The sequence below is a fragment of the Amblyomma americanum genome, chromosome 11, assembly GCF_052857255.1.
Source record: "Amblyomma americanum isolate KBUSLIRL-KWMA chromosome 11, ASM5285725v1, whole genome shotgun sequence".
In the NCBI taxonomy this organism is placed as follows: domain Eukaryota; kingdom Metazoa; phylum Arthropoda; class Arachnida; order Ixodida; family Ixodidae; genus Amblyomma; species Amblyomma americanum.
This window is the reverse complement of record NC_135507.1, coordinates 77666178-77694006: the sequence shown is the minus strand read 5'-3', so window position 1 is coordinate 77694006 and position 27829 is coordinate 77666178. Positions and strand designations below refer to the sequence as shown.

Sequence of the window (27829 nt, the reverse complement as noted above, 5' to 3'; positions counted from 1 at the left end):
CAGCTACAACTTGCTCAGAGTGTTCTTGGCATCCAGGCTCTATCTTCTACTCTCTTTTAATGCGGCCCAGGATATTGCCTATCCGTACTCTGTGATGCCTAGTGGGTTGAGCCACCGTGCTGCAGTATGCAAGCAGCAGCGCTGCTGGTGGCTTTCCAGAGCGTAACGGGCTGCCGGAAAAGCAGACGCACCCTCCCGGCCGAGCCACTGTAATATATTCTAGTTCACTATAATGATGTCATTGTAGCAGTTACAATACTGCCTGTGAAATAAAATGCGGTGGCTTCCTAGGCAGTACTTCTGCGCAGTAAATTTATATGAGCAGGCCTGTTTATAATAAATTGTGTTACATATTTGTGGTGATAAAAAGATCGTATGCATATGCAGGTCCTATCTCACGCCCTTTTTTCGTTGTCGTCACTGGATAAAATACCCAAGCATGCGCCTGTCAAGTTCAACCTCAGCTCGACTGTTGCTGACAATGCCTCGATGACAAGCTGCTGCGTACCACCTGCGCATCTGCTTCTCAGTTTGGCTTCGACCACACTGTTGATCTGGCAACAAGGACGCACTAGCAGCGCTATCTCCGATTGGCGGATATTTATTCTCCAGTTCCAAGCCGGCCAGCTGGGACGCAACATCGCATCGGCCATACGCTTACCAGTTTTTTGCCCAGGTCAGTTACCGGTTTCCCGCTGCATGCTATTGTAGTTACAATCGAGGTATTATTGCGGTGTCGTGCCCCGACGATTTGCTTTGCGTCATTGAAAAATGTGTTGCTAAGTTGAAATATGGTCATGGTCTGTGATGTCAAATTTTACTGTTAATATGCGGTGATGTTGAGAGCAACCACGGTCCCGGTATTTATACAAACAAGATGAATTCAGATAATGAAGCCATTGATTGCATTTACGCTGCAATAGAACGACTAGAACTTCATCAGTCGCAGTTCCTTCAGGAACGGCATATGCTTAAACAGCAGCAGGATGCTACAAGTATGCCCTTAAAATGTTTACTGGGTAGGATCGCTACACTAGAGAACGACATGCATTCCTCACGGATGGGCGCAAAGGCTGGTGATTCAAACGCATCATCGTGGGTTGACGCCTTGACCAGGGATGTTGTCCATCTTAAGGCCTGTTTTGAAGATGTGTCCTATCGGTTCAGCAGGAATAATTTGCTTATTCTAGGTCTAAATGATTCCGCAACTGAGTTGGCCTGAATCTGAAAAAAATGTGCGCGAATTCTTCTCGTGTCATCTTAACCAAAATGTTCCAACTGGAAGCATCGACAAGGCTCATCGAATAGGTCGCTTTGTTGATGGGAAGCACTGACCAATTGTCCTTGAATTTTGTAGTTTTAAAGTCAAAGACAATAGCTTATCATGTGGCCCTAAGCTAAAGGACACTAAGTTTGCCATAAGCGAAAACTTCATGCCCGCAATCAGAAAGGCACCCTTCAGGCTTTCACAATACGCACGTGACCTGGCTTTTTCTTCCAAGTTGCGATTTGATAAGCTCCTTGGCAACAAAAATTGTTTTGTCTATGATTTTGAACATGACCGAGTCGTTCAGCTTCGAGAATGACAAAAAGGGAGGCTCGTGCCCACCTTTCATTCAGTGCCCTTGGTGTCATCAAATTGTGAATTGTTAACTCTCGTCGTGAATTGCAGGAGCATAAAAAATAAAACTGATGAATTTGCTACTCTTGTTTCCTCTGTAAAACCTCATGTTATAATTGGCACTGAATCATGGCTGGATAATTCTGTTCTAAACTCTGAAGTGTTTGGCACTGGTTATGACGCGTACTGTAGCGATCGACACTTGCATGGTGGAGGGATCTTTTTACTTGTTGACCAGTGTTTTAGCTCTTCATTAATAACAGCGCCCCTAGTTGGATGCGAGTCAGTATGGTGCAAACTTCGCGTAAACAATGGAAAGAATTTGGCTATTGGCTCAGTCTACCGTCCTTCTTCAAGCAACCCTGTCGCTCTCATATCGCTGTCTGAATTTCTACTCAGCTTAAAAAAATGACTTTCTTTTTGGTGGGAACTTCAACATGCCTGATTTGAAGGGGGTAGACTACAAACTTCTTCGTACGAACCATTATTCGTTGTCTTAATCCTTTTTTTAATCAATTACTACTAATGACCTATATCAGTACATTACTGAGCCTGCACGGGAAACTGAGCACTCATCTTCAGTGTTAGATTTACTGTTCTGCAACCGGCCTGCATTATTGCATGACACTGTGATCATGCAAGGAATAAGCGACCACAGTTGTGTTGTCGCTAACAATTGACATTTTCCATATTTAATTCTAAGAGGTCCACCTCGAAAGGTTTTCTTTCTTAATAAGCGCTACTATACATCAGTGGTGAACAAACTTGCCTCTTTCCATCCTGAATTTATTAATATTAGTCAGAATTTAGATTGCAGTTCCCTTTGGGAAGTTTCCAAGGATAAGCTGGAATGCCTACATTCCATCCGAAAGGCGTTCTGGGAAGTGCCGCAGTGACAAACCGTGGATCACGTGGCAGACCAGACGGCTTATCAGGCAGAAACATCGCCTTCTAGAATCATAAAAAAAATAACGGAGCCCTGCAGTATTGCAGTCGATTTGTGCTCTTGGCAGTACACTAAAAATTGAAATAGAAGCTCATAAGGATAGCTTTTTAAATGACTTGGGAACAAAACTGCGTAATAATCCCAAGGAATTGTGGACGTTTTTGAAGCACAACGAACGTGACCCAGTTGGAATCCCGAATTTAGACCCGATGGTGAAATTATTACTAATGATGATGATAAGGCATGCTGCAATAATGTTTTTTTTTCAATCTGCTTTTGCGCCAAGGTACACCGGAGGTCTTCCGTTTATTCTGAATCTGTCACTGAAACCATGTCTGATTTGGTTTTTTACTCACCAAGGCATGTTAAAATTGCTTTGTGATATCAATTCATCTTCTGCCGGTGATTCTGATGGTGTTCCTAACTTTGCTTTAAAGTCATGCGCGAACGGAATTTCTTGGATCTTGTTCCAAGCATCTCTTAATTCGGCGTCTCTGCCAATTGACTGGAAAATTGTTAATTTGGTACCAGTGCATAAAAGTTGTTCGAAAAGCTTTGTGGTTAATTATCGACCGATTTCATTAACCAATGTGTGCTGTAAAACGTTGGAGCGCATAATATATAGCGCAGTCATAAAGCACTTTGACTCTCAGCAGTATTTTACAGAAGTTCATCATGGCTTTAGGTCAGGTTTTTCCTTTACTACTCAGTTGCTTGAATTTAGTAATGATCTGTTTTCTTCCTATGACTGTGGCTCTCAAATAGATTGCGTATTTCTAGATTTGAAGAAAGCTTTTGACTCTATACCTCATTTACTAATATTGCATAAGTTAAGTTGTCTTGGTCTCCACCCCACTGTCATCGATTGGCTTCATTCGTATCTTCAGGGCCGCATGCAACGTGTTTTGATTAATCGTTCGCACTCAGATTATGTAAATGTTTCCTCAGGTGTACCACAGGGGTCTGTTCTTGGACCCCTTCTTATTCTGATTTATATCAATGATATTGTCTTGGATCTTACCTGCAAAGCTCGGCTGTATGATGACGACTGTGTCATTTACCATGTTGTGGAAAGTTCCTCTAATGCGTTAAAACTTCCGAAAATCTTGGACTCCATCTAGTGCTGATGCTCAAAATTGAAAATTTCTGTGAATGCTAAAAAAGCCAATTGATTTTATTCACTCAAAATTGTTTCCCTTTACAAACAAGTTACTCATTACATAAGGTTCTCTTGCAAAAAGTACTTGGACATAAGTATCTCGGTGTTTATTTTACATCTAACCTTACGTGGACAAGGGAAATGGAGTATATCACATCCAATGCCTGCAGAATGCTCAATTTCTTGAAACGAAATTTCAATTAAACACCGTATAATGTCAAACAACTCCTGTATTTCACGTACATACGACCAATTCTTGAATATGCGTGCCCTGTGTGGGACCCCCAGTTTGCTTACTTATGTGACATTTTCGAGCGCGTCCAGAATAATGCTGCGAGATTTGTTTCCAATAATTACAGCTTTACAACTAGGGTCACGTCTTATAAAAACCACATTGGTTTGGGATCTTTAGCTAACCGCAGGAAACATTTGAGGTTACAAAGCATGCATAGCCTCTATTTTGAAATGTTGCGCATTCACAAAGACTGGTACCTGCTTCAACCTCACTTTTTTTCTAGACGACGATCATCAGTAGAAGATGCGAGAGATTAAATGTAAGACAGATATTTACAAATCCTCGTACTTTCCAGGGACGATCAATGAGTGGAACAGGCTGCCAGCCGGCGTCACTGAGTGCTGCACGGAAGGTCAATTCCGTGAATTCATATCTAATGTGTGACGTAGTGTGCAGTTCTTTAGGGCGTCTTTTCATTCCATTAGCGTTTTTGTTTTCGAGTGCGGTTATTCTTCTTCAGTGCATGCTTTTCCTGATCTATTATTATTTGTATTTTTTTGTACTTGCATTTTTGCAGTTGCATTTGTATTGTATTTTTGTTATCATCTGTACTTTCGGCCAAACGAGCAGAAGTCATTGTGTTTCCCCTCCTTTAATAATGCCTCCGGGCGCTGCAGGTATCTGTAATAAATAAATAAAGTAATAAATTGTTTAGAAGATGGCCTACATCATCATGTTCATATTTAATGCAGGTTGTCAGCAGCTGGTTTTGCTGGTTGCCCTACAAGCAGTGCCACTGCCACGACTGTCCAGGCCCTGGCCCTTTTTGCACTTGGAAAAGCTGGGAAAGCTGGGATTTCTTCAGTGAGTGTATCATTTAGAACTTTCTTACAGATTTCTGAACTTATAAGATGTCATCAACACATTCAACACTGCTGTTGAAATGAGCAATGTTCAGATGTTTGTATGTGAAGACTTGTGCTTGCCGATTTATTGTACAAGATGCCTTTGTGAAATGCTCATTGGACTAGACAAGCCAGCAGTCCTGCTTCCCTTTGGTCAGAGTGACTGAAAAACTATTGTTACTGTTGTTGATATGTCATCAGAATGAGCATTACAGCATGGTCTTGCATTACTAGCTTGTAACAGCTGATGGAAAGTCCACAGTAGCAGTACCAGTTACTTACTCCTTGTAATTTTTTTCAGTATTGTAATGTACTCCCATAATACTGTGGTCTGATGAAGGATATGAACTGATAACAGTGTGAACTAATATTCTGCACATACATACAGACTAAAAACTGTTTGCATTCTGTCATTCACAGTTTATGAAAATTGGATTCTGCTGCTTTTTATGCCTTTGTGATTGTAAAAATGTTCACTTAAGCATTATAGAGACACAATGAATTGAGTCCCTCATAGCCTGAGCCACTTCGGGACGTTAAATCCCCCATAAACCTTACAATGGATTGAAGTTTACCTGTATCATGTCTATTTAATTATAAGGACAACAAGACCAACCTCACGAAAAGTGATGCTTTTGTAAGCTAACAATGACAAAACAACAAAATACAAGTGTTACCAACGCCCGCCCGTTTAGCAACTGCGCGTGTCTACAGTTAATTTTTGGCAGGGATAGCAGAGACTTTGCAACACTGCGATTCACTTGAGAACGATGGCAACCAATCTTTGGGTGTGTATGTCAGGAGTTTGAATCGAGTATTTGGATCACGAGTTTGAATCAAGCATTAGGAAATATTAAAATTCAATTACCTCAGTCCTAAAATGGTTCTGTCTGTCGTACAAACGTTAAAGTGCCGAGAAAGAGCCAGAGAGTGTACCAAGAACACTAATTAGATTCTAATTAGTATGACTGGGTAGAAGTGAGATTTATGAATTCGTCACTCCACTCCAAATGTCCCACATATTGTGCTCGACGATCTCCATTTTGTTGAAGAAAATTCATTAAAAGTGGTCCCAGCGTGCGTTATATAAGCTAAAATATTTTTGCTGGAAAAAAGTTTTGTGAGGTGATTTCACTTAAACATTTTTGAAAGGCGTGAAACCAGGAAGTGCTCAATAATGATCAAAAATTCAAATTTTAGAAAACACTGCAGAAATTTTTTAATGATATTTGCACATATTCTGGCTTTCGATATGAGTCAAATGATAGATTTTTGGACGGTATAAGTTGTTTTAAGTTTAAATAAAATTAAAGTTTACTATTTTGACATTTAAAAAAATATCAACTTCTCAGAATGGCCTTCTTGTGTACCTAGATTTCTATTACCAATAAAAATGTTACATCTGATAAAACTGAATGCGTCAAAGAGAATTAAACTACTGAATTTGGAGAAAAGTGTGTTTCGGAACATAAGTAAACACTTTTTTATATCACACTGAGGTGCCGGAAGTCAAAATACAGACGTTGATGGGTTTAGTAGAATTTATTGGCTTTCATTTGTGAAGATTAATTGAGGTGGTTTTTGTCAAAGCGAGAAAGAGATTTTTAAACTTGAGTTCTCGTGCTGCAAGTTATTTCTTAACGCTTCATCGAGGTACACAGCACCTGTCATGACACATTTATGGCCACATAACCGCTTCAGTTTTCCCTTACTCACTGTAGCGCATGTTTAGGGTTGGAGCGAAGGCAGGTATCGCATGACATTCGACGGGTGGTATCCAATAAACAAGTTCGTTTTCGCTTTTGAAGTTCAAACGAACCCACTATGGCATAAGGCAGCCAAGAGCAGCAAACCTATGGCTTTCATTGTGCTGTATCACTTGAGCCACAAGGAAGGAACGACCACCCGGCACAGCTGTTGTAGCACCAGTCCTTTTAATGTCCTAATAAGATCACGGAAAGCATGTGCCTCAGTGCGCACGTGACTGTATGAAGTCCTCACCACAGCTTCTGGTAACGCGAGACACGCTGGAGCTGGCGCAGCCCAATCGATTGGAGCTGCCTTGCTCTCGAGTGATCAAACATACTGCGAGCGCGGCACCGGCACGCAGTCTCCTCCTCCTTGAATCCTCTATACTCTTTTTCTAGCATAGTAGGCAACGCTGCTAAAGTAGCACGCCTTTTTGCAGAGGTCAAGTCCGTGCCTAAAATGTAGTTCACCATAGAAGCACAGTGACCACATGCATATTTCGTGCTGCAAATCTGAATTTCCGTGAATGACAGCCTCCTGCCCTTCGTTTTAACTCTTTCCACATTTTGACCTGCGGCTCATCGCTGCTTTGAGAAGGAAAAATGATATGTGGTGATACGATATGCATCTCAGGGAGAATCGCATATACACCATCTGCGCCTAAAAACTAGTCCTCACTCAGTGAAAATTATAGCCAGAGGTCCTGAAGACAAAGCCAGAGATCCTCAAATTTATTCTTGCTTTAAACGAAAATCACCTTGATTAAAACTTCAGAAATTAAATGCAGTTAACTGTTCTATTTAACCTGTCATCGCTGGTATTTTTACTTAGACCACCTCAGAGTGAAATGAACAAGTTTTCATGGTCCCAAAGGCACTTTTCGGCAACTTCAGCATTTTATTTCACTTCGACTCATTCAGTTGCATGAGCTGCAACATTTTTAGGGGTAATAGACACCTTGGGAAGCAAGATGGCTATTTCTTAATTTCCAAAGAGAAGTAGATATTTTTTAAATGTCAAAGTAGTAGAATGTTTTTATTGTATTTAAAATAAAAAAATATACTGTTCAGAACTACAAGTTCTGAATCATATCAAAAGCCACAATCCTTGCAAATTTCATTACCACATTTGTTGAGTGTCTTATAAAACTCTAGATTTTTGGTCGATCATTGAACGGTGCCGGTTTCAAATGTTTTCGTATTGTTCAAACTGCGCTCACCTCACGATTACATTTTTTTCTGCATCTGGCTTAGATTTCACACTTGCAAAATTTTTACATGAATATTATTGAACAAATCGGATATGGTGAAGATTAACTCTGGGATGTTTGGCTTGGAATGACCCATCATTAACAGAGTCGAGGGATGATGTTTTGGGTGAATTGTGACCTCTTTCACTCTTAGCTTTCCTGATTGTGACCAATGTTCCCACAGTGCTCCTTTCTCTTGACGTTGTTATTTGCATTTGAATTTTATTTCTGCTCAGTCATAATACCAGTCATAAGCATTTTTTCCCAAAAAAACCCTGCATTTCTGCTTAACCAAAGCTTTGGCACTGTTACTCTAAAGTCATCACTGTAAAGAGACACATAGTACCTTGGTTGTGACAGTGACCAGTGCGATTGACTGCAAGTGCCACAGAGAATAATAAATATTGCAGTCAAAGTGACAAAAAATAAAAAGTGAGAGCAGTAGCTTTGTATAACCAGCCCTTATTGAGTGCACCCACCCTATAACATTTTCTAAACCTCTCCTATCCCAGCAGCATATAGCTTAGACGCATGTGCTTTGCACTAACATCATTGGACAGTGGGTAAGTGCAGGCATTATCAACTGAAGGCCTCAACCCACGTAGAGGTGGAGTTCAAGTGTGTGCTCACCGAGCAAGAAAGTATACTACGAAAAATTCACCATAATTCTTATTTTTTGTGTGGTAAACAAAACCGTAGTAACACAGCACTGCAACATCAAAGTAAACTAGCCACGTGGTGGCTCTAAGGCGGGGTAAAAGCCCTTGTGCAGTCATTTCACTGCTAATGGTGGCGCAGGCTTATGCAGATGTTCTTCTGTGTAGCAAGTGCACCAGAAGAAAGCTACTGATTGCAATTTGATGATGATTTTATCATGTAACGTGGCTCGTCACTACGTCCTTTTTTGCAGCCTGTAGTTGGATATAACCTGAGAATGAGGCAGCAAATGCCCGTTAAAGGATGCCCTGCAGCCAATGGTGTTGATCGACTCTCACCATGTCCTGGTTAATCGCCTTAGACTTGCTACGGTGACATCGCCATGGGGCGGCCCGATGAAGGGGGATAAACCATGGCTTAATCAGACTAACCGTAACATCAGAAGAAGCAGTCAGTGCCAATGTTTGAAGGGCCTTTTTTGAGCGGCTGCTTTGTTCTTTAATTGTTTCTGACTGTAGCATGCTCTGATGGCACTCATGCCATTTTTTTGCGTCTTCATGGCAGAGATGCTCACGCACCGTATTAATTGCAATGCACGAAGCCCCCATATAGCTGTCATCTGAAATGATTAAATTAAATTCTGTGTAGCTATTGAGAAGGTTATGGTATATAGAGGCATCTGAAAAAGTTCTTCTCGAGGCAGTGCCATTGCTACTTTATATAGCCCTAGTTAAGTTATTGGTGGACACATCTAGTAGCCTCCGAGCATTAAATGCTTATAGCGGTTGATGCCATTTTGTGATGTAACCTTAAATTGGCAGAATGTTGTGGCACATGGACCCATCTGCCTTAGTTTTTCAGGAAACGAGGGATTGTGAGCACTAAATTTTTTGTGCCTGTTTATTTCTTCTTTGCTTTCATGTGAAAACTTGAGCAGAGGTTGTTTCATGAATTTTGTAACTGAAAAACTTCAGTTCTTTTGCGTTACTGTTTTACAAAATTTCACGTCTTTCATGCCTCTTTATGTGTATTGTCTAAGTGTATTAAGTGCATGTGTATTTTTGTCTGCTGCCCAGGTCTGTCCTGTTGTCTGGTCCTCCAGGATAGGAAATCCGTGGACTTGTGAGCAGTTTGGTTGCAACCCTATTTAAAATAAAGGCCATTTGTGGTATGTTTTCTTTTCAGCTGAGAAAAATCTTGTTCTGCTATTGCAGTGTGCCTAAACCAAAACATGCAACTACTACACATTATACATGCCTGCTTCTTGTGTACACATTGCACCACTACTCTGCATGATTAGAAGGCCAGCCATTGCATTCTGGAGAGAAACATTAAATCATAGTTTAAGAACTAAGTTTAAGTCAGACCTGATCATACATACAATTTTGTAGCTGGCTTAACCTTTCACTTGTAAAGGGGAAAAGTGGTCTTCGTAAATTAGTGTTTGTGTATGCCTTAGGGGGAGTACATTATAAATGATAATGGAGAGCAAAGTTGCACTAAGGCAATGTAGTGCATAGCTTGTTATTTGTGGGATAACAATAAGCTTTGAAAGGATGTCTTTATTCTTACAAATGTACCATAACTTTATCTGTTAGGTGGCAAATTTGCACTGTTTGGCCAAGTATAACATTGCGCCATCTAAAACATATCAAATAGAGCGTAGCTATATGCTGCTGTGGAATTAATTTACGCTGTCTAAAAAAACACTCCTCCAAAAATGTAGGAATACTCCTAGACAGCCTAACGTTGCACTGGTATTGGTGGCATAAATTTACGCTGCTGTGGGAGTAAGAGTTAACCTCTTTAGACTAAAATGTCTTTCTGAAAGGTGTAAATATAGCCTTGGGCAGCATAAACTTACACTGCCTTTCAAGGTGTAACTTTACACAGGAGACAGTGTAACATTTACATTGTCGTGGACTAAAAATAGCCTTTCTGAAAACGTGAAACTATAGTCTTGGGCAGCATAAACTTACACTGCCTTTCAAAGTATAACTTTACACTAGAGAGAGAGAAACGGTTACACTTTTGTTGTGTCACTAAAATAGTCTTGGGCAGCGTAAACTTGCACTGCCTTTCAAGGTGTAACTTTACACTAGCAAGAGTCTAACATTTATACTGTTTCTCGTGGACTAAAACTATTCTGGAGCAAATAGCGTAATATTACCCTCTTATTGGTGTTAGCTCAGCGACAAGTGGTTTACCCCCCAAAAGACGGAAATTACTCTTTTTTTTTAGAGTGTGCGGCCGGGGTTTTCCACCGAAATATGTGACAGGCGTCGCTTCCTTTCCTTGCGCTGCTGTCGCGCGCTATCTGTTGGCGCAGTGGCGTACATTGCGAAGAGGAGGAGTAGAGATTTTTCGCTCAAAGCCGACGACACCGGCTTTTCTGCGACGTGAGCTCCTTAATGCAGTCGGTTAATATTGTGCCTGCATTTGACATCCTCACATTAACTTTCAGTTGTTTAGACGTGTGGATTGCAGCCTAATACCAGTTGAATTAAGGAGCAATAAATCTATAGCGAAAATCATCAACCGCAACTGCAGTAGAGGGCTCCGGAATAATTTCGACTACCTGGGGATCTTTAAAATGCGCTGGGCGCCATACCTGGCTGGCCAGCTCTGTGTATTAAATGCAACTGTAATAAACAGCATATAAGTATTCATGCTTCGTCGTCCCTCCCTTTGTTCCCTCGAGCACGAGTCCCTCCGCAGTTAGCAGTGGGAACGCTGCATCCGCGGAGTGGGTGTGCGGGGCGGAAGGCTTTCCCCCATATTTCCACAATATATGAAACCAGAAGAACGGCGAAAACATGGTGGTTTTTCTGATTCACGCATATTTCTACGTGATCTGAGCACAGAATGCGGAATCTGGACTCTGTGCCCAAAGACGGCGCCTCAGATGTCACGTGAAAACTACCAAACAAAATAGAAATACGTCTGTACAAATTTTAAATATCTTATAGTGTTGTTATTGTTACTACTCGTCTTACAATTTTTCGCGCATTGAGTCTGTGTTGAGTATATATTTAACCCGCTGCACCATGGCCTCACAGTTCATTCGTAACTCAACTCTGATCAGGTATCTCTTCTTCCCGCCGTGTGCTTGCACTCTACGCTTTTTCTCCCTGTGTAGCTTCGGGCTGAGTGTAGAAATTATGTCTCCCCACCAGCTGTAGGGCCTAGTAAAAGGGCCTTCTTGATTAAAAGTAACTAAAAACAAGTTATGCAAAAAGGTTTATGACACCACCGGAAGCTGGCAGACCTGCGCATAATTGGCGCTACCATTTGGTAACCTCCATTTAGTGGCCACGTGAGAAAGCAAAGTTTTGAATCCAGATTCCGCAGTTGGGGATGTTGAAAATCTCTGCCTCCAACTCTCATTTTTAAGGTGAATGTGGTCGAAATTATTCTAGATCCCACCTCTACAGCACCTCTTTCTTCCTTTCTCCTTTCACTCCCTCCTTTATCTCTTCCCTTATGGCACGGTTCATGTGTCCAACCATATATGAGACAAATACTGCGCCATTTTCTTTCCCAACGACCAATTAGTATTTTTAAAGTGGAAAGCCTTTAATGGCTCATGTTGCGTCATTCCATTACTCTCTTACGCCCATGGCCTCCGAGATAACCCGCGCGTGCTAGCGCACGCGGATAACCTATTGGGGGGCCATGTTGCGACATTGATAGTTCACTGCGCATGCGCGAGGTAGCGCCACCAGCGCAAGCGCTTCTTCCGCGCCAGACACCTTGCAGCTGTCGACCGAGCCGGGTGCCGCGTAACCTCCCTCCTAGCGCTCGCTTCAATGGAGTCTCAGAATGCCAACAAACGCAAATGCTTAAGATCTCACCCACAAATCAGTGACACAAGCAGCAATACCGGCCTGAAGGCTTTCGCCTCACTGCACTTTAAGTAAACAAAGTGCCCCCTAAATTTTTTTCCCTGTGTGAGACGACAAGATTGTTCTTCCAACAGCGACAGTGAGGGCAAATGGATACACCAAACAGAGAACAAAATGTTTGTTCGAAAGTTCATTGTCAAAATTTAAAATCGATTAAAGCTTTCGCACAGATGAAAACTGATTCATTGCAATCGCATTTGGAGTACAATCGCAGCCTTGGAACTAACGACACAGGCATTGTCAAAAATATGATCTGTGCGTGTGCTCTAATTACAATGAAATAACAGTGCATGTTAAGAAGAAAAAAATGCCTTAAAGATTCAATGAAAACAAAAGGTTCCTAAAGCTTTGGTTGTGCAAATAAAACAGCAGTTACAATAACAGTAACAAAAACGGAAAAATAAAACTCTGGAGCTAGTCAAGCAGTAAATAAGTACAGCCGTTCCCGTGTGGGCCTTTTCGATGGGAGACGCAGTCCGATTCAGCTCAACTTTCGTTTTCTCCTACGCGTGCCTCCGGTCGGTTGAGTCCTGAGCGGTGCCGAGTGCCTTCGTGTGCGGCAGGCAGGTGTGGAGGAAGCAGCCCTGGAAGGAGAGAGCGAAAAGTATTCAGGAGCTGTGGGTATATATAAATGCCATAAACTAGGCGTGGTGATTCGCACTTCCTGAAAAAAGATGTGGAGGACCTGTCGTGATCCACAAGTTGCTGGTCGTACTCAAAGAAGAGAACGACGTAAACAATAGATGCGAGTATAAACAAAAATCAAGAAAACTTGAGAATGTGTGCCCTCGTAGAAGAGTCTTCCACGCGATCCAATAGCTGATGCTTCTCAACAATGAGAGGTCTGTTCAACAGAGGCAAGTGCAAAGAAATTGTACACATGCCTGAAATGTCACATCGATGCATAACGAGTCGTAGTAGAATTTACGGAAATGTTTCAGGAATGCAGCTCAGCTGGCCCCATTCTAAACCGTTTAAAATCCGCCTGTATCAGGACTTCACGTTGAACACACTGCAAAGGCCGCATCACAAGATACCAGTAACGGCTCTGCGCGTCTTACAAATATTAACAGTCAATATATGCAAGCCGGCTGCACTGAGGCTTAGTTATGTGCAGAATCCGTTGCAGAAGCCGTTTTTTGATGTTGCCGCTCAGAACACATTTCGCTTCTTCAATTTCGATGGTTACAGGTGTACCTTCTGTCTTCGTTGACATTATGTGTCCTGTGTGCCCCTAATATGCACAGCTGTTTTTCCAAACGTGAACTATATCATGGACATCGAAGAACGACTCTAAGTTTCTTGAGAAGATTTTGTTCTTGCGAGTAAAATCCGTAATATTTTGTTCGGTGAATAGAAATTGCTGCATCAGCCGGCAACAAACTTTCTTATCATGAAAAAAAAATTTAATATCAATAGTAGTTTATCGCGACAGAACTCGCTTCTGATAAAGCAAAAGGAAAACCTACGAAAATATTTAACACATTCGAAGCAGTGCGAAAGCACAATTCGTGCTGCGTGGAAGACGAAGATGAGCAATCTTTGCCGAGAGACAGAGCGATAGCCCTAGGCCAGCTAGGAACAGACAAGGCAACAGGGAACGGACGATTTTGCTCGGGGTTGGTACCCGTCGGATTAGTGCTTACGCACGAAAAGAGAAATTTGTAGCTCTGGCAATTCCGTGTAGGAGGACACAATGTTTCGTTTTGACACGAACTAGTGGAGGCAGTAAAATAATTTCGTGTTCTTGCGCACTTGCTTGCACAAGAGTAGAGAATGATCGGTGCGTAAAGTTACGCTTACACGTAGTGTCAGGTGCCCGAGGCGGCAGCACGCACAAGCCTCCGCACGTACACAGAAACAAGAAAGCCGGGAAGAATTCAGATTAGTCATTAAACGTGTGCCCAAAAAAAGAGTCTAATTGGCGCCGATTCAGCAGATGTGTTATAGTCGGATACAACTCAAGACAAAAGTGGAAAATGACCCTCAAAGGAGCCCCATTCCAGCCGATGGGGTCGGCCGATTCACCACCTTCACCGACTATACCCTCTGGTCTTTGACCCATCCCTATGGACCTCCTATAGTCGAATACAAGTCAACAAAAAGGCGGCTTTCCAGCGTCAAACGACCCTCTTCCAACCAGTGGAGTAAGTCGATTCTCATTACCCTGTATGTGACACAAAGCAGGGAGCGACGCCACAATGCAGAGGCGACAATCCCTCACCATGCAGGGACTTAACTACCCTCGCAGGGTGATGAGAATCGGCCGACGCCAACTAGTACATTGAGTTTTCCTCCAAACAGCACCCTTAACGCTGTCGCGTTAAAAAGATTTTGAGCTCTGTTGGGATTCAGGTTGCGTGACTGGGCCGGAGAAGAGACGAGGACGATCGTTGGAAGAAAACTTCAAAACTTTATACAAGGACTATTTAAATAACGTACAAATACGGGCAACTGAGAGTGCTTCACAGTAAGAAGAGCTTCTTAGCAGTCGGGAGTCTCTGGTATATCTCAAGAAGGAGGCTCTCCTCTGGTACCAAACCAGCAGCTCCTTGAATACTCTTCGTATTCCCCAGATGCCTAGCTGGGGAATACAGTTCGAAGAATGATGTCCAATCACATGATGGCACTGGTGGTACCACCCACAGCAGGGCGGTCCTGATATTTTCTCGCAGCTCGGTCGAGGAAAAGGGAACAGGACCCGGTAACGTTTTTGTCCACGCGGCCTCCAGGTGGGCGCGCACGTGTGTCCGGACCGCGCCAATGTTGACCCGGAAGGCGCTGTCATGACACAGGAATGCAGGCTGTCTCCCAGCAGGGGTTGAAAGATCTTGGTGTCCGGAACGCGGAAGCGCTGTCGGAGGTGCGGCACTCGGGCAATTGTTCAACCCCAGCATGACCGAAGGGGATCACACTGATACCGCACTTCGTCGTCTGAGGACCGGAACGAATACGCTTATGGTCGTCGCTGCTTCCGGCATTCCTGTTCGAACACGTGGGTACGCTATTGTCGTCGCTGCTTCCGGCATTCCTGCCGCCATGTCTCCCCCAGAGGGCTCACACACCCTTGCGGTGGTCCTCAGCGAATCCTCCCCATGCCCATCTTCGCCGAACTCCACAGCAGGAAGGAAGCGCGGGCAAAACAGCTCCTAACCAACCCTTGAGAAGGAGGGCACGACAACGCTAAAGGTCTCTTCGCCAAGTGTAGGAAACTTCATATGATTTCGATTTCAGCTACTACAGCGCACCTGGTGGCTGAAGGAGACGTGCTATAAAAACAAACAAACAAGACAAATCGTGGACATGCACGCAGCGTGACAAGTTAAAGTCGGTGGTTCAATTGTCTGAGCCATCGGGGAACGAAGCACGCTGCTTTCTTTGCGCCAGCGTGGGTTCGAGTCGTTGTCGGGGATAAAGTTATTTCAGCAGCATTCCGTTGCCATGTCAACACTACGACGCTGCAGTTGGATTTCCGCCGCCTTCTACAGGAGGAATGGGCGCTGACGTTAGCATTGCCTGGACTACGGTCTGTAGAGCAAGTTTCTTGCCCCCGAATCAGCGCTCCGTCAAAATTCTACAAGAACCATTACTGCACGCATTTTTCTCGGAGCCTTTTTCTTTTTAGGAAGTGCTGCTTTGCTGCTCCTCTGCCTCCACAGCCATGTAAGCGCACTCTGTCATGTGACTCCACGCGCCAACCACAGAGCAGCGGAAACCGTCCCCACCCTCTGAGTGCTGCGCTTTGATACCTCTCCAAACCCATTGTTCTCCGTATCCGACTTCATGCCTTGCACTCATTGGTTGACTATGGTCTGACGTCACGACCTCAGCCGAACAGTAACAAATTAGATGTGGCGACGAGCACGGCTTTTTCTCCGAACGTCAGATATAACGCTCTTGCGTTCAAAAAAAAACATGATTGAAGCAGTACAGCACGCAGTCACACAGCTGCGGAGTTACAAATTGAAGCCTACCTCTTGTCATGAACTCGTGGTGCATGATGGCTCCGATGCTCGGCCGCATAGCGGGCTCCGGTTGTAGAATCCACCGGATGAGGGCACTCGCTGCGGAAGACACATTCGTGGGAATCTCAAATTCGTTCCTCTTGATCCTGGCAAATGTCTTTTCTCTCGTCGTTGACTTGAAGGGGGCACGCCCCACTAGCAGCTTGTACCTGCGGAAAGCAGTTTTCGGCCTGTCGGTGTGCGCGGGAGTCCGCACACTATCTGGTGACCGACATTGCAGCAAGTCACAGCTTGAAGGAGTGCGAGCACAGCCATGCTACCACAACCCTACCGGCCAGTCAGTATGAAATGGTAACGTAACTGCGGGCAAACGACGCTCGTGATGCACGGAAGTGCCTGGTTTTGAACGTGAAGAGCATGATATGATTTTTTTAAGATGAAGAGGAAACTTATAGTTATTTTATGGATAATATTTTCTCTGCAGCAATTGTTAATTCCTTGATGGAAGATACGTATACCCGGTTGCGCACCTAAGAATCACGCCAATAGGTTATCACCTGTACTTTCTCGGCAAGTAAATTAACGCCACTTCCCGTCTGGTGGAGGGCGTCTCTGAATTCCAACATCAGAGCCGTGTCAGAGAAAGGCCTTTGCAGACGACTGCCCGCCATGTTAGTGGCAGTGAGGGTTTGAAAGAATAGTTTGGGCTAGTGCCGTAATTTGATCGTTGTGAGAAACAGCCTGAACTGCATGAGACAGGGAAGAAGGAAGCAGCACATTTGCCGTCTTTTTTATTTATTTGTCTCGTCGCTGTATTATGGAAGAATTATAATTAGCGCATATTTTTATTCATTCTTAGGCTTTCTCGGAACCGAAAATTAAAACACCATGAAGGTTCAAAATGAGTAAAAAGTAAGGGTCATGATATCTATCACATATATCCGCAAGTTATTTGTCTCGATAAAAGCGCGCCTGTCAACATAGTGGAATGAACAAGCACAATTCATCCCTGCGGGATAGGAGGACTAGTTGAAATACGAGAAATTCTGGCGACTGCAACTTGCTGTAACCAAATTAAGCATGTGTACATGGCGCCTAGTTCATTCCTAAAATTCACATCATTTTGACTCGACGTAACCCGGCTGCGAGCAGAACAACGAAGTTTGAATACATCCCATTATCACCGTCAACTGTGGTCTGACTTGCTTCACCAGCTCAAAATACAAATAAATGCCACGGCCATGATTTATTCCCTCGTTACTGACACCACAACGCAAGGATACCCATATTTCAAAAAGCAGACTCTCCCTTTAATACATTTATAGCCGGATATACAAATACGATAGGTATTGCGAGCTGTCGTTGCAAGCATTAATGTTGTAACCAGTTGCAAACAGCTCTGAGCAATCAGGTGAAACTCACATGATGCACCCGATGGCCCAGATGTCCGCTTCGTAGCTGTAGCCCTTCTGGGTCAGCATCTCGGGGGCCATGTAGTTGGTGGTGCCGCAGATGGACCTCTTGAGTTGCCCCGGGTAGTGGACGCGGGTGGCAAGTCCGAAGTCGGCCACCTTGAGTTGCGAGCCTTTGGTGAGGAGCAGGTTTCCGAGCTTCAGGTCTCGGTGAATGACCTGCTCCTGCACAAGGTACTCGCAGGCGAGGAGCAGCTGGCGCAGGAGGTGCCGCACCTCTGGCTCCGTCAGCCTCTCACGGCACTTGTGCAGCTCAAGAGACTGCAGAATAAATGTGCTAATAAAGCATGGGGAAGACCCTTGAAGGCTAGTTGCGCTTAAGAACATGATAAAGAAAATGCGGTCCCTCAAGATTTAGCTAGGCACATGCAGCACATTTGTTCAAATCACGGCAGTCTGGAGAAAGCTTGAGTGAAATGATTGCTTTCCGTTGTACAAATACAGTGACCACTTCAAAATATTAAATGACAGTTTTCGAAACAACGAAGGCAGTTTTCATTTCTTGGCTGCGCCCTAAAGTACGATTCAAGAACACAATGTGGCCGTTCTCGCAAAAATGGCCGAAACAAATAAATAACCAAATACATATTCACGTAACCAAATTTTATAGAAGCGGTGTGAAACATACACAACATTAAATATCCTCTCATCAGGCCTTGAAAAATAGATACGTGAAGTGCCGTCAGTTGCGTAAGAGACAAAACGTCTCTTACGCAAAAGTGTGCTCGGCGGCCGCATTTCGGTGGAGGCAAAATGCAGGAGGCCCGTGTATTGTGCGAAGTCAGTGACCGTTAGAGATTCCAAGGTGACCTTAATTATTCCAAAATTATTCCACTACAGCGTCCCTTAAAGCCATAGTAGTTTTTAGGAGTTAAAGGGACTCAGAAACAGGGTCTCAATAAAGGTGCGATGTTTCTAGGATGTTAAAAGACGACGGTTCATAATTATCCCCCAGCAAGGATTATTTTAATTCTCTCTTTGGAAGCCCAGTTATATCCAGAGAAAATCTGAACTTCCGCGGCCTCGCGCCTTTCCCTCTCCTCTCGCACGCCAAAACGGCAGCGCTCCTCCGCCGGCTTCACTTTCTCGGCCCCTCCCCTACCTCCGCCGGTTGCGGCGCGCGCGGAGTGGCCTCGGCCGCGGTAGCGCGTGACGTCTGAAAGAAATTGGCGCTGTGAACTAATGATTACCCTCGGCTGCAATCGCCATTTGAAAGACGCGACGACGTCTGCCAGATTTTCGAGCAAAATTCCGGCACCGCAAGTTGCCGCGAGGTGCGAAAGCGGAAATTTTAATAACATTTATCGTAAATTTCCCGCTCGCTTTTGAGGTCTCGTACGTGGCATGTACGCTCGGGGGCCTGTACTCTACATAATGCAAACATTTTAAAGCCCAGCTCAAACACCCCTTTCTGTGGCCCTTTAAGCACCATTAAATGAAATGAAAACGAACCTTGAGGACTAGCCACGTTTTTGGATGAACGCAAAGAAATTAAGTGGAAATATATACCACTGAAGAGAGGAATGTTAACAAACCTGTCTTGTGCATAGCTCCGAGATGATGTACACGTTTTTGGCGTCCTCAAATTGGCTGTGGAAGCGAACGACGTGCTTGTGGCACAGGGTTCGGTGGATGTTGATTTCTTCTTCGAGCTTTAGACAACAAATTAATGAGTAACATCACAGAAGGTTGTATTAAGCATGAAGAAAAGAAGGTAAATTGCTGGACTATGATGCTGCTACCTATGATTATTAAAGACGTGCGTTGAAATGACAAAAGCCATGATGGTTGCAAGGGTAATCGGTCGCTAAAGTGGAATTTAAAATATCATATCATACGGGACCGGGTCTCACCGTATCACAGCCAATGGTTTGTTTGCTTCCCACTGACGCTTCAAAGCCGCAGCGCGTGACTAAAGAACAGTGACCTGTATGCAAGAGGACTAAGCGGGTTCGATATCTAAAGTGGGTTGTGTACCATAACAGAATACGGCCGCAGGGCTCTAATCCACTAAACGTTTGTGTTTGGAACCGGCAGGCTTTGACAACTCGCTATTGTTATGTATGCGTGGGTAGCGCGAACATTCTAGGAGGACGATGGGGAGACAACAGCCGACTTGCGATCACACAATCTTTCTTTTGCATTCGCTAGAGGGCGCCACACATTTTGAACTTGTGCACGAATCCTATGCCGTAGCTCAACCTTCATTAATTCGTTTTCATATGATTCGGCGCGTCTGCACGCCTCGCTGCGCCGGCGTCGCCATAAAAAATGGCTGGTGTTCAACGTGGTGTCAAATCAAGCGTCAGGGTCAAGGTGATGCACCAAATGGCCGTACTCTTATGATCCCGTGGTCATACGTCGATATTTTGGGTCATACCACCTTGGAGTTAAGTTCGGTTTGACCGTGTGAGGCATTGAAAGTCATTGCCTGATGCTCATCGAAATCGGAAGTTGTACTCTCAGGAGCAGAGCTCTCACTTTAAAAGCCACAAAAGGAATTTTTGTCCTCAGTGTCCAATTTAGAAAATTTCTTCGAATAGAGAAGAGACAGAGTGACAGAACTCACATATTGCCGGTCAATCTCCGATTTGAGATGACTCTTGGAGACGATTTTGCCTGCGTACGCGACATTCGCTTTTTTGTCCACGAACTGGTAGCAGTGCGCACATCCGCCCTGAAAAAGTAATGCCAGCCTTGTTGCAAGGACATTCAAATGACGGGTGAATGCTTTCGCACTGTGTGACTGAAACACTCAGGCAGTGGATTCCTTCACTCGAACGCGAAATCGGCTTGATGCCTAAGTACTAAAATAGACCACAGCACGAAATTCAAGACAGCTGGGACTAATACATGCTGAACGCAGGTAAGTTTCAAAGGTATGGTTCAGTTCACAAAGCATAGCAGACAGGAATAATTTGAAGGCAGCCCTTACAAATTCTAGGGAAAAGTGCAAAAGTAAAGTTTTTCAGCGGAATTCTCCAGTCGTTGTTCACAATAGGCTTTTTGAGACGTTAAGCTGCCTTTTATTGTCACAGTAATGCCTGTATAGTAGAGGACATCAGAAAACAGGAGAATCGCATTAACTAATAAAGTGAGTAATATGACTTTAAAATGTTAACTCTTCACAAAATCACCATATATGTAACCGAGTTCCCCGGCTTTTGCACAGTCGTGGTCGTCCGGTCCACATGACGAGATGCCCTCTGACCGCCTCACAAACGAGGAACCCGCCGCGGTGGCTCATTGCATGGTTATAGCGCCCTGGTGCTGAGATGGAGTACGCGGGTTCGAATCCGGCTGCGGCAGCCGCGTTTCAATCGAGTCGAAACGCAAAGAGCGAACGTGTGCTGAGCGACGTCGGTGCCTGTTAAAGATCCCCACGTTGACAAATTCATTAATTCGGTGGTGTAAATTTCTGGAGCACTCTTCAATGGCACCTCTTTAACTCTTCCATCCTTCACTTCTGGCTTCCCCTACTGCGAAGTTGAGGTGTCCACCGGGATGTCAGAGCAGTCTTCCTCGTTTGGGATAACCAACCTTCCCAATCGAGGAGGGGGAAGGCCGAGTAGAGAGTACAGGCGCCTGCGTGCCCTCACAACAGCTTTTAAGAGGCGGCTCTCCGCTCCTGTGTTGTGTAGTGTTCCTCCACATGTATATAGAGACATTAAACTCGAGTACAACTCGAGGAAGAAGAAGCGTATTTCTCCCACAGGAGACCCTCCAGTGGCGAACACACCGCCACTTCGCTTTCTTTCGAGCAACACATACACAGCAGGCTGGTTCATATATAGGTCAGCCACTTGGGCAAAACGACTTGCGGCATTCTCCTGAAGGAGCCTTCACCTTCTTTGGGGAGGATCCTTAACCCCCTCGCTTTTAAGAATAGGGTGATACAGAACAAGGCGAACATATCGCCCTAACCGGTGCGGGTCCCACGTGGTCGAAATTATTCCGGTGCCCTTTTACACCCTCTCCCTCACGGCACGGTTGAGGCGAGCCGGTCTCTTAGCACAAAACGCTCCTTTGCGTAAAGATGCATTGTCAAGCTGTGTTATTATTGTTTGATTGAAGAGTCGCACTAAAAAATTTCTTGATTACAGCCACCCGTAGTCAGGACTACTAACGGAAAAGCAACCGTATTCTGACCACTACAAGTGCCGCCTGTGCCAAAAGTAATTAAACAACCGGATTTGATTCTCAGCTGTTGAGTGGAGACATTACTGTACTACTAAAGTCTACAACGTCTGGAAAGGTCAGCCTAAAGCAGGGACACATGTCCGGCGTTGCGCTCCGGTCGGTGCTTGCAAACTGCCGCCCCACCTCAAGCCGGGACACACGGAAGTGCGAGCGCCGATTCTCTCAAGCACCGCCCGCAGCCGCGGTGTCAGCTTGACATCGCACAGCAGTGCCTCTGTGTATACCAATGACGTCCGCCCAGGAAAGACAACACAGCTCTGCTATCACAAAGACTGCTATATTCGAGTAGCGACAAATTATGCCTGTGCAAGTAGCGAGTTTTCGGCAAATGCGCCGCGTGTGGGGCCGTCGGGCAACGAACGACGCTGCTGCCTGGCGGCCCTGGTCGTCGCTAGGCCTATAGCATAATTCGCATCGCAGCCGCACCGCACGGCGCTTCGGGAGTCGCCTGTGCTACAATAAACGGCTTACTCGTGACATCGCTTTAGCTCTTCGCAGCATTATCTCATAATAAAATTCAAATATGGTCGGTTTCAGTAGCGGACCTAGCGAACGCTAGTCAAACCGCACCGCAATGGCGGGAAGCGGCCGCTGCAAAGCTTCTGACGCACCAAAAATTCTTGAATCGCAGTCATAAAAGAAAAAAAGAAGGAAATCACAAGAACTGCTAGCTATGTGCAACTAGCGAAAGCATGCCCTGCACAAGGGCCGAGCTTTCGGCAACAACCCCTCCCGCGTGCGACAAACTTTGCTGCCTGGCTCCCCTGGTCGGCGCTAAGCCTGTAGCCAGTTTCGCATTGATGCCGCCGCCAAGGACGTTTCGGAAATGGTCAGCGCTGTATTATAAAGGCATTACTATATTCACCAGTTTATTGTGAGCCCAGTCTCATAATAAAATAAAGATATGCACGATTTCCGCGCCGCCTTCAGCAGAGGAGATAGCAGTAGGCCAGGCGAGCAGCAACAGCAAAGCGGCTATTGGAAGAAATTTGCTTGTATCTCAGTTATCACTTCCACCAGCCTCGGCATTAACCAATGCTTGTCAAAAATAACTTATTTTTGATGTTCCCCGCTCTCAGGGCGTGTTATAAACGTGAACAAACAATTCTAGCGCATTTTTCAGGCGCCGGCAACCGGCCTCGAGAAGAGCACCCCTACGTCATCATGACGTTGGCGCTCTCCGCTGTGGCACTGCCTGCCGCTTCCAGCCGGAGCTGGCACGCCGGACGCGCTGGATATATCTACGCGGTTTGATGCATCCGGCGCTCGCCGGACATGTGTCCCCGCCTTAAGGCTGGTCCGAAATTTTTAAAAGTATGCATATTGAGTTAGAAAACCGCTTTTTTTGAGGCATTTTCAGGAAGACGATTTTCTTAGTGGTCTACTACACCCGATTGCGGCTGAGATTTGCAAACAAGCAGGCTGGTTAACTAATAAGAATACTTAACTTTTACCTATTATCGTAAGACTTTTTAATTACGATAGGTGTGTATCCCACCATAAGTAAAGTTCTTATCGGTTTTTATAATTTCGAAAATGCCGTTACCATCGGCGCTGTGGCCCAGCAAATTCTGTCTTTTTCGAAGAGTTACGTGAACTGGAGATGCTGCTTTGCCTGCAAGCTTCTCGAAAACGTGTTTGTTTATTCACGATGTATCCAAAATTAGTTCGGCCAGAGCGCAGACGGTAACCGCATTTTCGAAATTCTAAAAATTACTATGGATATTGCTAACAGTGGGCTACACGTCTCTCAATAAGCATAGAACTGTACAGCACTAGCTAAAGAGTAAACTATTAGGTATTGGTTAACCAGCCTGGTAATTCGCACATCTTAGCTGTATTATGCGTACTCCAGCACTCGCAATGCTATGCCGCAAATGCGGTTTTCTAAATGAAAAAGCCTATTTTAAAAAAAATTGTCTAAATTCTTACGTGAAACACGCTATAAATAGAGCTTATGGGCCACTATTCTTGCTGCGCACTGCTAACTTCAGTGGCATGGTTACGTTTGCCAAAAGATGTACATTAACCTACTCGCACCGCGTATGAGCTCTCAAGCCTTATTTGCGTTCGATCCACGCACGAAGCGACAGTAGCAATTAATATCATGGTTTCTTTCACGGCTCGCTGTTATAAGCACGGTGTGCTAAAAGGGTGCCAGAACGCCCGTTGTCATAAGGCGACATACCTTGCCGAGGAACCTGCCGCGGGTGTATTCGGTGTGGGAATTTTTGTCGATGACGACGTCGGGAAATTCGTCGCTGGTCGTCCCAGTGCTAGTCAGAATCTCTCCGCCAGCAGCCATCATCAAGAAGATAAAACGCGATCTCGAATCCACGGTTTCCGCAGCTGCAATGCACACTACCGCACAAGCGCCAGCGACTGGTCTCGACATTGCCGTTTCTGACCGGTGCGCGATGGTTTTGAAATGTAGGTTGAGAAGAAGGCACGCTGTTGGTTGGCGCCGCTGGTTGCGGAGATGCAGGCAGTGGCCGCACCTAGTGGGCGTGGCCGTCCTTTTGTAGATGTCCTAGCAATCCCTTTCCTAATCTTCCTTCAGGATGCCTCAGGTCATCCAAGCTGCTGGGCTTCCTCGGAATTGAGCTCTTTTGCTTGATCTCATCACACGTGATTATCTACAACGCGGTGCAGCTGCGAAGGCTGACACGTCATGGGGTTCGTGATAAGCTAAAAATGGTACAATGAACAGCCTGTACTATCTCCGCGAGTGTCAGGCTTCCTCCTAGCTCTTGAATCACGATTTCCTGCTGTGGAGCTACAACGAAAAATTGCATGCCCGAAAATTAGTTAATCGTTTTCCAGGAGGGAGTCAGCGTGTGAGCATGACAAAACTTATCTTTTATTAATTTCGATTGAGCAAGTTTGAAAAGTACAATCTTGCGTCGTATGTTTTCGTGCTTTGGCTTTTGCGCAAGAACGAAGTTTTCAATGTTTATTTGACCACGTGTTTTCACGCAGTGTCTGAGCCTGTACATATTCTAATGATTTTTCTGGTAGCAATAATCACGTGGTGCTAAACTGTTAAGTGTTCGAGTGCAGGACTTGTGTGCTCAGCTTCTCAAGATAGACAGTGAAAACTCCACACTATAGCCGTGGATGGATGCCCTGGGAATGTAGCTGGAATAGGGAGACTGGGGAAAGCCGAATACTCAGGGAATTAAAGGTGGCCAGAAATGAGGAAAGCGTGGCAGCTTCCGACATTGTGAATGAAAATGGCGGACATGCCAGTGCAGATCATGAGCACGGAAGGGGCATTGGCTTGTGTAGCTTGGCCAACTTAGAGGAAGTAGGTCAGAAAGCATAAATCCAGAGCCACTGTGAAAAAGTGGCTCATAAGGAAGGGAGTGATAGCTAGCAGATTAACACTGAAAAGCCGAGAGATGAGGTCAGAGCCGAAAGTCTGGGAAGGGACAAAGCCACAATGGTGGTGAAAACAGCAAGGCGGAAGAAAGTCCGAGATAGGGAGAGAGTGTACACACAGGCTTATCGCGTTGACTCCAACCTGAGACAGAGCGCTCCAACTATACTGGAGGGGGTAAGGGAGATAGGTGAGTGGCAGTGGGGATTCTCAAGGCGAGGACAATAAGCGGAGAGCTACCGCAGACGCAAATCCGCCGATTTCCCAAGATGATGTGCGTTTTGAGGAATATGCGAAAACTGTTCTGCTACCCAGAAAACTGTTTTAAAGCAAAGGCGTGTGGGTGACCCAGGCGAGATCCGCTTCCACGAGATCTTTATTCCGCCTGCTAAGTGTTGTGTGCTTGAGAGCTGTTGTCTTCTGTAGTTTGCGCATGCGCTGAAGAAGGCGATGGTTTGATCTTAACCAGTGGAGAGGCGGGCATGAGCAGACCAGCCGTCCGAGAAAGAATGTTGCAATGAGTCAGCTGGTATAAAGATCCCCTCCCACGACGTATGGTTGGTCGGCGGCGCCCGCATCACGTGTTTAGACGTCACTAGAAACTGCTCTGCCGTCCGATGTTGGCAAGCGGACACGGCGGACGAAAAAAGCAGACGACGCACTGGGAGAACGAAAGTTGCTAAACTTCTTTGAAGTGATTGGCAAAGTCGGGAAGCAGGAAAGATAAGCAGACGAGCTTTTGTCCAAGTTCCACAGACCCGGTGTCTCGGCACTCCTAGCCCTAAGAATGAACGAACTGAATTCGCATACCACAATAGAATCGGGAAATACACTTCGAGGGTAGGCCCTCCAGCCGATGGTGTCCACTGATTTTCCCCCTTGACTAATTCTTACCCTCTCTCTGCTGACCGGTCACATTAGTCCGGCTAGTATTAAATCGCAGGGGGTGTCATTGGAATTGGGAGCAAATGGTGACTTCATCGAATTAACCGCGCTGTCATGTAAATCGGTCACAATGGGAGAGGCATTTACGGCAGGCGAAACTATTCCAGCAACTCTACTATACACCCTACCGAAGCGTTGCGAAGAGTGGGCTGGTTGCCAGACCTAGCGCGCAAGCTTAGCGCCGCGCCGCTGAATCGCGCTGGGACAAGGCCACTTGACATTACTCGCTTACCAGTCGGCCGTAGGGAGCCTACATGTAACGCCTGGCTTAGAATGGGGACACCATTTGTGATACCTCTTCATGTTGCGGGCAAAATTTAAGTGGTTCTATTTCTGCAGCTTTCGTAGAAACCATGCCATTTTGGCCCCCAACAACAATTTGCCAGTGGCCTACTTTTGTGTAAGGAGCCTGCAGGGGCTTCAACTTTCGTGTACAATGGGGATGAGGTGTAGCAGAAAGAGGGGCTGATCACTGATCAGCTACCACTAGCTTATGATATCGCGTGGTGCTGTGCAGCTGTTAGAAATGGCACAATGCCCCTTTGCAAGCACCCCTAGCTGCAGCAACCTTTTCTTCCAAATTCGGGCGCCTCTAACAAAAGCGCTGTGGGACAGGGAGGTGAGATAGTTGTCAATGCTCCCCTCAGCCTTGCACTCAGATTTTCATTTTTTTTTTCTTCTGAGAACAGAGTCAGCCAAACAACGCTACCGAGCCCATCCCTGCAGTCCCCGTTGTGCTCTCGTTCTCCAGTCTTGGCTACCCTGTATATACAATATCAGCATTCGCCGCCCACTCTGTCTGATAGCAGTTTTAGGCTGTTTTAAGCAACCTTGTATCGAAATGTCCCCACCCTAACCAAGCGGTACATGTAGGCTCCCTCTAGGATGGATGCATGCATGGATGGACGGATGGACAGACGGATGAATGGGCGGACGGATGGATGTTCATGGCTGAACACTTTAAATTGGGCGGTGATTCAAGACACCTAGCCAAGACTTGTGAAATTTTACTCTTGTCTCGATTTTAGCCATCAATCAGATAACCTCCGCTTGGCTACTTGTATCCGCTTAAAATCTACTTTCCCTTCACTGTCCTTAAACCCCAATGCTTTGGATAAATCAGGTCCGTTGCTTTCCACTGTAGGGTGAAGCCGTTTACAGAAAAGTATCAAGTGTTCAGCCGTTTCCTCCTCCTCTCCGCACGCAACGCACAACGTGTCTGTCTAGTGCTACCTGACCCTATATGTCTTAGTCCGCAAAACTCCCGTTATCGCATTAAACAACAAAGAGCTTTCCCTAAAATTATTGTAGATATTTCCTTGGACAATTTCCTGCTTAAAGACCCTCCATGTTCCTAGAGCCGATTTCGTAAGCATTCCTGTTTTCCACAGAGCTCTCTCTGTTTGTTTAACCTTTTTAATAACCGATAATCACTAATTTGC

The 27829-nt window shown here is 45.2% G+C and overlaps 2 protein-coding genes across 2 annotated transcripts in view; one reads left to right on the top strand and one right to left on the bottom strand.

The window, feature by feature from the left end:
* LOC144109724 (uncharacterized) overlaps window positions 1–9647 on the top strand; it is a 31107-nt gene extending 21460 nt beyond the window's left edge. Inside the window, exon 13 of the mRNA XM_077642521.1 lies at window positions 9598–9647. Coding sequence (XP_077498647.1) covers window positions 9598–9647 — 50 coding nt within the window. The remainder of the gene's footprint in view (window positions 1–9597) is intronic.
* A 3265-nt stretch (window positions 9648–12912) lies between these two features.
* LOC144109723 (serine/threonine-protein kinase PLK1-like) lies at window positions 12913–24368 on the bottom strand. Its single transcript, XM_077642520.1, has 6 exons — window positions 24252–24368; window positions 20433–20540; window positions 19399–19515; window positions 17814–18124; window positions 16401–16600; window positions 12913–13010 (listed from the first exon to the last, which is right to left on the bottom strand). The coding sequence occupies exons 1-6, from the start codon at window positions 24366–24368 to the stop codon at window positions 12913–12915; spliced, it is 951 nt and encodes a 316-aa protein (XP_077498646.1).
* Between the last annotated feature and the right edge of the window lie 3461 nt (window positions 24369–27829).